The 10,443-nt window shown below is 38.0% G+C and overlaps 1 protein-coding gene across 1 annotated transcript; it reads right to left on the reverse strand.

The window, feature by feature from the left end:
- Positions 1-4,825: 4,825 nt before the first annotated feature.
- Positions 4,826-7,544, reverse strand: LOC105034190 (uncharacterized). The gene is made up of 3 exons (XM_010909243.4): positions 7,135-7,544; positions 6,657-6,925; positions 4,826-5,622 (listed from the first exon to the last, which is right to left on the reverse strand). Exons 1-3 carry the CDS (start codon positions 7,334-7,336, stop codon positions 5,017-5,019), a joined length of 1,077 nt encoding a protein of 358 aa, XP_010907545.3. The 5' UTR covers positions 7,337-7,544; the 3' UTR covers positions 4,826-5,016.
- Between the last annotated feature and the right edge of the window lie 2,899 nt (positions 7,545-10,443).

Below are 10,443 nucleotides of genomic sequence, written 5' to 3' on the forward strand. Positions count from 1 at the left end.
CGCATGCATGGCATGAGAACTGCTGTTGAGGGCATAACCTATTGATCAACCACATTGCTTAAATTAAGGTAGGTTTTATCAATTAAAACTAATATATCCTTTTATTAATAAAAGAATCAGATTGACTTTGGGGCAGACTTAGACAGTTAGACCAATGTGTTCTGCACTCTACTCAGGTTTATTATTCTTAGACATCTTAATGAAGAATAGCATTACCCCTGCCTACTTATTAGCTAGGAAGCTGTAGTTTGGGGAGAAGAATTAGAACTATCAAAGCTATCTCAAATGATAGAATTTCTAATTACCATGTTTTTTTCATTTTTGGGATTATCAACCAAATTATTATACTTATTACATGGAAAGGAGAGAGAAAGCTTAATTCCTCTCCAAAATTCAGAAAAATTAGAAAGAAAATCATAGTAAAATCATCTGAAATATCTATAAAATATAAATAGCTAAATATATTACAAATACCATACATAAGAAAAAAATATTTTAGGAAGCCATGTATATTTAAATATATTAAATATCATCATTCATAGGAGAAAATATTTTCTGAAGCCATGCTAAGTTAATTTCAAAATTTTCTCCATGCTTGCAAGGGAAAAACTTAGAAATAAATTTTGAATTTGAGTATGAAAAAAATATTTTAAGAAGTTGGAAGATTTTCCTTCATGAAGTATAGGGGAAAAAATTCGAAAAAAAATTGAATAAGTTCAAATTTGAGTGGAGCTCTTCTTAATATTTTTTTTATAAAAAAACTATTGGTCATTTATAGTCCACAAATAAGAAAATACGCATTTGCGATATTTTTAGAAAGCTGCTAAACAATTCCATGGACATAAAAGAAAAAAATATTTTAGAAAAATTAAGTGGGATGCTTCTTAATTATTTTAGGAAAAAGTGGGACTCTTCTTAAAATTATTGGCCGATTACGGTCCACTGAGGGAAAAAACCAAAAATTTAGAGTTACTTTAAAAAGCAATTATTATTTTAGGAATTTGTTAGTTATGAAAATTTTTTTTCATGAAAATTTTCCGGCATGCACGCAGGGAGAAAAAGGTTCTTTTCCCTTCAAGAATATTTCTCTCCATGCACGTACAGGGAAAAATTAAAATAAATTTCAAATTTGCATATGAAACAAATATTTTAGGAAGCTTGAAAAATTTGTAAAATAAATTTTCAACTTGAGTGAGACTTTTTTAATTATTTTAAAAAAAATAAATTTAGAGTTCTTTTAGAAAGCCATTAATCTTAATTATTTTAAAAAGTTATTGGCCATTTAGAGTCCACACACATGGAAGAAAATCAAATCTAAAGTTATTTTAGAAAATCATTAATTATTTTAGGAAGATGTGTTAAAGTTAAATATGAAAAATTTTCTTTTAGAATTCCTCGACATGTAGAGGGAAAAATTTGGAAAAATGTATTTTAAGAAGTTGTTTAGAATTATTTTAGAAAGCCGTTTAGAGGCGTATCCAGGTGTTCCTAACAATCTATATCTAACAACCTACATAAGTCAAATATATAAAGTAACATCATGTTTAAGATCTATATCTAAGTGTTGCTTAGCTCTATAACAAGCATATAAGTACTAGCTATTCATGTAGAAAATATCTAACAAATTGATATTTATGAGTTATTTATTATTTTAGATTACTTGCAATTACAAGTATGAGTTCTTAGGTTATAAACATGGAATCTTCTATATCAAATAAAAAAAGATAAGATATCTCAACATAAGCAAATATTTGTTTATCCTACTACAAATATTCAATTATTTTATCAAATAATTTATCCTTTCCATGAATGCTGATGTTTTTCTTAATAAGATGTTGGAACCAAAATGGTTGTTAGTTATTAAATATATACAGCTTATAATTTAATTTTCATTCTATCTTCTAAAAGATTATTTATTATTTTACTACATAAATTTACATTTATATTTCCATATCTTCCCATGCATCGTGCGGGTATCATTCTTGTATCCACTAATTGATTGGTTTTGCAGCAATTCAAGAATAATTCACAGCCCAGTCACAAAATACCATGGTTTTCGTTGAGGCTATTCACTGCTGTCGTAGACTAGAAACCTGCTCATTGTTGAGGCCTTGGAAACGTGTGATAATATCCAGTAATCCACACTACTGCAGTTCCTCTTGTACCTCTGGATGCTAAGGCAAGAGACCTGTAATGTTCAGAAAATTCTAAACTTTTGAATTTGGCAGCTGTTTTAGCTTCAACCATGCGATCTGTATTCCTTTGCATTTCTCATCAAACAAATAATCTCTCTTTTTGGAAATCCAAGCTAATGCAGTGTTCGGAAAATCTGAATATTTGAATTGTTCAAGTGCTCTTTTTTTATTGTTAAGCAATATTCAGAATTTGATTCTCGAACCTTGGGAAGGACAAGACCTCAGAAGTGAAATGCCAACCAACTGTGCTAAAAGTTGTTGGCTTGCTTAAGTGCTACTTGAATCCAAAGGTGTCCTAGCTAGGGGAGGAGTTACTTGTCTACATCTTGCATCTTATTTTTGAATTAAGCCTCATTGTCAAACGAGTCATCATCTACAATAACAAATATGGATGCGATAATAGTTGTACAATTCCTGGAGCTCACAAAGATGGATTAGTAACATAACATACAAGGATGGCAAATCAAAGCAACCGTTCTCTAGAATATTTTGAGATTAATCAGTTCCATAGATCATTATCTGGCAAAGGACCGGAACAAGTAATTCAGGGTAGCCCTTGAGCTAACACACTATAACAATCCTTTCTATGAAAGAACCTCACTAATTGAGGGTTTCATAGCCATTTACAGCCTTCGCCTTCCTGGCTTATTTTTTCAGAAGTTACTTTTATATTTTTAGTATTAGATCTCCATCTTACTTCAAAAAAAAAAAAAACAAAGTATTAGACATCGATCGGATGATTTATGAATGAAATTCTTTGATTGACAGTTCACCACCCTTGAACTGCCAAGCCATGTTGAGAAGACTACCCCAAAATGCCATATTCTAGGCCAAGAGATTTTAATGAGGATTTAACCAATATTTTTAGCTAATTTATGCTCACTAGTGGATTTTGGGGAAGCCAATGGAAAACCTGGTTGTCCCTGAAAAGCATAAAGGAACATCTAATTTCTTTTGATGTTGCACTCCTGTTGAGTCCCCAGTATTTGCTAATTCTCCTATACTTTATGATATGGAAAAGTGGAAGTATCTTGGAAAGGCATCTAGAAGGGAAAGGTTTCACAGAATAACAAAGATTGGACATGCTCTAGAAAGGCTTTCCCTGTCTATCTTCCAAAGTCATCACCACTAGTGCTAATGCATACAAATGCAGCCCACGTTCATAGCATGGCTTATTTCGGGTTAAGACAAGTTGCATGTATATCATAGACAGGGCCTGAAGCTAGAAGTGGAGGTGGTTGAGGTGCTTACAGAATCTCCACATCCAAATCTTTCCTATATGGGCACACAGGCAGCTCATGCATTCTCTGACTGAACTTGGACCAGAATATTTGTACACTTCTTAGGCATGCGCAAGAACATGATAGGAGCTCAGATCTAAGTTTCACACCCCCTTCATGGCTATTTAACCAAGTCTAGAAAAGACATCCAAAATTAATCCAAAGAAGTAAAAGCTCTAGAAGATTAATAATGCCTATGTCTGAGGCAATATTTTAAACTCAGGAATGGATCCTCTGTGGTACTTAAAAAGTATCGCAAGGTGTTGTGCATACTTCGGGAACATCCATCAAAAAATGAGTGGCCATACGCACTTACGCACGCGCATTAAAATACTAAGAAAAGAGAAATAGATAAATTCCAGAGATATTTGAATAGTTTAGATAAACATCAGATAATCATTCTTTTTTGGATAGATATTCCAATATATGTACAGTATCTTGTGGTACTTTTTGAGTAAGTATCGCAGAGGATTCCGTTCCTTTAAACTAATGGGGTTATTGATGATCAGAATGCATCTGAAATAAAGTGCAAAGGCTAGCTTTCGACAATACTTGTCCATTATATGAGCATAAATCTATATTGGCTCCAAACTCCTCTAACGATATATATAAATCTAAAATATTGCCCAAGTAAGAAAACTGTACCCATATTAAAAGAAAAAGATGGACTACGTATGGAAGATGGTCAAGCGCTGTCGCCTCCGGTCATCTTAATTTCATTACCGAGAACAAGTGAAATGAGTTCTAGACTAGACCTACATGCAAAAAGAAGAAAATTTAAGCTCTGGAAGATGATACAATGCCCACATCTCAGACACTTCAATTCATTGGTGAGAAAGTGAGATAAGGTGCAAGACCAAACCTACATAGGCTGTAGTCTCCTCTCATGACCACCAATCTGAAAAATACCACCAAATTGGGAACCAACTTAAAAGAACTAGGAGATAAATTGCCAATATCTCGGTCATTGTGAATTCATTGATGAGAAAAAAAAAAAAAAAAAAAGGTTCAGCTTCAGCGATAACTGACCACCCCTCAAACCCATCTGAAACATCTATCATCCTCCATAACTTCAGCCACCATCGCGGAAGCAGGCATGCAGAATGCTTACTTTGAGTTTGATTAGTCCCACCACCCAAAGAAAAAGACAATGCCGCAATCACATGCCTGCAGTGGTACATCCCATATCCTCCCTCCCGGACATCTCCCTCTGCAAGTCCTCCACCAATCATGGCATCATTATTTTATGTCCAGAGGTCAAATAATGGAACCTTAATCTCAAAAGAAAGTCCCTTCCTCCTCGCTGTCCAACCAAAGTCATAACATAGATTTGGGAGTATCCAAGAAGGATAAAACTCAACACGTGAAAACAATCTATATAAACTGACAGAAACTTATTAGTGGACCTCCATACCGAATCTACAGTGATAAGTTTTCACCCACAGTAATATAGTTTAGAAGTCTACATATGTTGGAAAAGAAAGAAAAATATGAGCGGGGACAATTGATCAGTGTATGCAAGTATATGAGCATGCCATCTGTCACTTGAAACTTGTGAAATCCCTGCCAACCTCATGGAGGGCATTCCACTCCCAGAGCTTGTCTGAAATGGTTGGAAATGAAACGGGCAGCGTGTTGAGGGGAAGCAATTGAGGTTGCAGTTGCGAAGGGAGGAATTGGTTGGGTTGGTTCATGTAGCTTTGGTTGTAACCTATCAAACTATGGAGCTCGTCGATCGTAGGACTGACCATGGAGGAAGTAGCGGAAGTGAGGACGGAGCATGTTGGGATTAAAGCAGTTGTATTCTTGGGATGGTGAAGTGAAGTACCGTCTTCTTCAGTTGATGTAGTTGAGCTCAGAGAAGCCACCGAGGCTGTCGATCCATAGAGAGCTGCAGGTTTTTGTAGCACCGGTGCAGACATGTTGGTGTTGGTTCCACCTCCAATTTTGGGTGCCTTCTCCATCACTGACGATGAACAGTCTCCTGCAAACGTTTGGAAGCTCGGAGGTGGTTGATGAGATGAGCCGTGTTTCTTATCTGATCCAGTCGCTTTAGAGGAGGACGCCTTGGTGGAGAGGGTGCCAGGGAGTTGACAGTGGTCATCGACCCCAGATCTTTTATAGACTCGGCAGAGTGAGATCTCAGCCTGCAAAGGAAATTGGAATCAGAAATCCACAGCAGAAGAGGAGAACTATCGGAAAGAAGAGTAGGAGGAGGACGAGGGGGAGCAGGAGCCTTTGCTAAATCCAAGCTTAACACATAAAAGCAAATTGGGATGTTAGAGTAGAAGAAGTGGAAGGAGGGAGAAGAAGAGCTCGATCAAGGAAGTTCCAGCAGAAGAAGAGGAGGAGGAGGAGGAGGAGAGAAGAAGAAGACTGATAGAGGAGGAGGAGGGAAGAAGAAGACCCACAGGAAATTATTTAAAACAAAAGGCGACATAAATATCCAAAACGAAATGCCTGCTTTGCAGAAATAGCAAACTTTATGAAATAGACCTTCAGAGGATCAGCAGGAGGAGGACAAGGAGAGAACCTTTTGAAAAATAAGAAAGAGGAGAAGGAAGAAATTTTGTCAAAGCTTTGTTCTTCTTGTTCTTGTTCTCCTCCTTATTCTACTTCTTTCTTCTTCTTAAGCTAATTCTCCTTGTTGCCCTAAAAGCAAACATCAGATATGAAAAGCTAAAGAATAAGGCACCAACTGAAAAGCGAATCATGTAGACGAAAAGGGAAAGAAGGCCGAAGAGAGAGAAATTTCGTTTTGTTTATTTTAATTGGGTAAAGCAATGCCAGGATGAAACCCTAATTCACAAAACCTAATGATATCTGGAGAAAAGAATTTGGAAATTAACCCTAACTTCCCGTCAGTGGTTCATGTTCAAGTTCAGCATAATTTTTGGGACTGCAAGTGAAAAAAAGCTGCGTATAACCAGGTTTAAGGAGACATCATATATCAAAGAAAGAAATAATTGGTAATTAAAAGAGAATTTTTCTTTTTTTGATAAATGAAAGAAGAGAAATTTAAAAGGTGCGGTGCTACACAATTTCAGTCTCATGCTGAAACACGCCATACCAGTCTTTTAGATCACCAGAAAAGTCCCCTTTATTCTTCCTCACCGCCCCACCTCCTGCCTTAGAGGACTTAATTAATATTTGTAAGACCTAATAAATTGCTCGAGGTTACCTTCTGATATCGATCTGTTTCACTCTGGGGCAAACGGTATTCGTTCATGATCCAGCTAGTTCGGATGCCTTTGGGAGCCTTCCCGGTGTAGAAGACAAGGGTCTTCTTCAATCCAATCGATCGATGGTTCTCAGCTTTGATCATCCGGTCAGCTCCGGTAGCCTTCCAGTAGCCTGACGTCGTCACCCGGTTGGGCCGATCACCATTTCTGTACTTCCGGTCTCTGGGGACATAAAAGAACCACTCCTTCTCCCCAATTGCTGCCAATGCTGCAATCAAATCCATATTGTCCGAAAGAAAGCAAAGGTATGATGATTAACAAACTCAATTAATACTTCACGTACAGGATATAACCAATTCTCCAAAATATGTCTACCAACTTCAAAAATCAACGAAAAGAAAAAGTGAGAAAAAAGTCGAGAGAAATTAAGATAGAAGAGATTAATTTTAGAGGGAGGAGGGGAGGGGAGTGGCAAACCAGGAAGCTCCCATGGGTCGTAGCGGTAGAGATCGAGGAAGGTTATCAGCTCGACGTTGAAGCGTTTGCCCTCGACCTTGCGCCGGAGGTAGAACTCGATGAGCTCCTCTTCGGTAGGGTGGAAGCGAAAGCCGGGCATTACGAGGTCGTGCTCGTGTGCATCCTTGCCATCGTCTGCGCTCATGGCTGCTATAATTGCCATAAACTGTGTGTTGCACTCTGGAATCTTTCACCCTCCCCTCCCCACACTATAAATACAAGTGGTTTCTTCCTTTTGGAATGGTGCAAGTGGTGAAGAAGATAAGAGAAAGTGGTTAAATTTGCACAATACTAAGACAAAGATTGATACTGGTCTTAATTATGATTACTACTAGACTGCCCCCACTACCGCTTTGATTGCCCTCTCTTCCACTCTATCGATCTCTCTCTCCATACAATACCAGGGTGAGGAGAGGAAAGGAGAGAGGGCTAAATAAGGCTCTCACAGCTTGGGGAGGGCCTACATGGAGGGAGGGATGCGTGGAGGAGCTAAAGGCGAGAAAGAGACCCAACGATAAGAGGACAGGTCGGCGGTAGCCTCTGAGAGGTGATTGGTCCTCTCATCTCCTCTGGTTTTCTACCCCCCAACTCCTCTGCATGGCAGTTTTTCTAAGAGTACTTATTTTATTTCCTCTCTCTCTTTTTTTTTTATTTACCTCTTGGTACTGTTTGTTTCTCTGTTGAGCCCTAATAAATTCTCTTTCTTCATTTGCGTGTAGTCTTTCCCTTCTCTTATGATCTTATCACTTTCCGAAATTCCAGCCCCATACATGCACGCACTCATGCTTGCTCTTTCCACATGGATTCTGAGAGACCTTGTAAGATGCCTTGCATTGGAATGCCTTGCAAGATGCTTAAGAGATTGACACCTGTAAGAGTTTAGCTGGAATATTATTCGGCTGGGAATGTGAGATAAGTCCTACTTTTCTATTGTAGACTTGGGTATGAGGACTGTGGGATCAACGGAAACCCGTGACACTGTTGTGGTCTTGTCAGCTGTCAATGATGACCTTCCAAGTAAACCATTTTTTCAATCTCTTTCCTTCCCCCTCCTTTGGATCTTTCTCCGTTTTCTGCCGCGATGGTGCGCTCACCTCACAATACGTTTCAAGAGCCCTTTTTGCACGACACGGGCCCATCACAAGGTGGCCGCAGGGAGCATTGCACCAAGTTCTGCCCGTCCATTTGCTTCATGGTCCTGCCGCCCATTTCTCCACCACTCATTCATCATCCATCACTCTATCTCTTCATGGCTAACCCTTTTAAGATGCTGATACTAATGTAAGGGATTCCTATGGGGAATCATTGAAAGATCCGAAACATCCCCATGGAACACTCATAACTTTCACATAAATCCTCCTCCTTTTCTCTCATGTGAACAATCCATAATATTCCTACAGAAAAGCAAGAAGGCTGGGTGTAACTTTATCTTAGCTCCGTCGACCGTACCTTTCTTTTATTTTGGTTGTAGGAATTGGAAGATGCAAGAAGAATTCCACATATACATCTTCAGCATCTTCACTATATATTCGATAAGTGCACCAACTCACCATCAAATTTTTCAATGAAAGAGACCGGGTCTTGCCACAATAGAAGATATACTCTGCATACGAAAAGATGATATTAGAGCGGACACAATCCGTGTGAAACTTTCGTACAGACCCCGGAGAATGATCCTTTCAAGAGGACTCTTAGGAAACCATGCATTTGTAATTAAAGATTCCTTGTGATTATCAAGATTTCGTAGTATAAAATCATTTGTCCTTGTTTCTTAATTTATTAACAAAGAGATCGGAAATGTCAAAGTGAATAAATGAACATAGCAGTCAAATAAGCAATTCAAAATCCTTGATGATGGGCTAATTAGTTCTTTACCTGACAAGGGTAACAGATGTTACTCTATCTGCAGAGGACATCTGGAATACGTTATTTAGTCCATGTTCATTATAAAACTATGTCACCTTCAACATCTTAAAGAACCCAAATCTCGTATAGATTTCGTTTCAATATTTATACAATGGATTGCACCATAGCTAGCTTCTGCCGCGTCTCGATCCGAAAGCATGTGCATGCCGAGGGACATGGGAACCCACCGCACATGCTTAGGGCTTGGCCCCACTAGCATTCAGGGTGACAGCTTGATAAACAATGGATGCCCACCATCTTACCTCTAACCAACAACACAAACCAAATAAAATTTTTAGAACTAACAGGATCTCCCAAAAAAAAAAAAAAAACTTGATTTGGCCAATTTTAAATAACCACAAGTTCAAACATCGACAGTAAATTAGTCAACCACTTCTCGAAAGTTCTAAGAGACACAACTAGCTCTACAAAAACTACAGTACCAAAGAGTGTTTCAAAACAAAACTATGAAAGAGATAGGGTTGGCTCAACTAAATCTAGAAACTTGCTTTATGCGACCACCGCCTGTCCCCTCCTATGTCTCAGGCTTCGGAAAAGAGAGCAAGAAGTAAGGGTTCCAAAATATATGGCCGTCATTGGTGGGTTCCAAAATATCTCCAGAATGAGAGTCCAAAGCAATTACACAAAATCTAATTTGTTTTACCCATACTATTTCATTTTGTTTTGCAAATTATACTGATGGTTCAAATAGTTTATGAGTTCATCAAATCTTACATAATTATTCAAAGAATTTTAATCATTTAACAAGCATACATAGTTTTCAAAAAAAGGTATTTCAAGTACTTTAAAATTACAAGGTTCAAGATTTCTTGCGAAGGCCTCTAATACTTCCATGTATCCAAATATAAATAATAAATGCAATAATTCACATGTATCCAAGAGTTCCAGTGTTATAATATTTCTTTGACCGATCCAATTCCCATCTATACAAAGAATATTTGATAGGAACAAAAATTACAGTTTAATTTACTCTCAATGCCATGCCGAAAGCTGACAATGCTGTGCTATTTTATATTGAGAATGACATGCAGCTATAATCGAGTGCCATCACAGATCTATGAAAAAAAAATGGAGTACAAAAAAAAGTTTATCATGGAGTAGAGCTACGAGCTGTTTGGGTGGCATTGTCCACATGAGGTCTATCTTGAGGGCCGACTATCTCTATGTCAAGAGAGACTCTTCATGATAGTTGGATGGATTCAAAGGTATGAGGGTGGGGTGCTACCCATCCGCTTCTATCGGGCATCTTCAAACTGCTGAGAAAACCCACCTCCCTATGTATCAGGCACGTATAATCGAGAGGTGAATGGTGCTGTGAATTGGTTATCTCTTTTGCGGTGGAGC

This window comes from Elaeis guineensis, chromosome 8, assembly GCF_000442705.2.
Source record: "Elaeis guineensis isolate ETL-2024a chromosome 8, EG11, whole genome shotgun sequence".
NCBI classification, from domain to species: domain Eukaryota; kingdom Viridiplantae; phylum Streptophyta; class Magnoliopsida; order Arecales; family Arecaceae; genus Elaeis; species Elaeis guineensis.

What these genes read in the sequence shown, in the direction of transcription:
- LOC105034190 (XM_010909243.4), bottom strand. Translation starts at nt 7,336, where the DNA reads ATGGCAATTATAGCAGCCATGAGCGCAGACGATGGCAAGGATGCACAC. An exon ending in CGACCCATGGGAGCTTCCTG is followed by an intron (nt 6,926 to 7,134) that starts GTTTGCCACTCC and finishes ATTTGATTGCAG; the next exon opens with CATTGGCAGCAATTGGGGAG. An exon ending in AAACAGATCGATATCAGAAG is followed by an intron (nt 5,623 to 6,656) that starts GTAACCTCGAGC and finishes TTTCCTTTGCAG; the next exon opens with GCTGAGATCTCACTCTGCCG.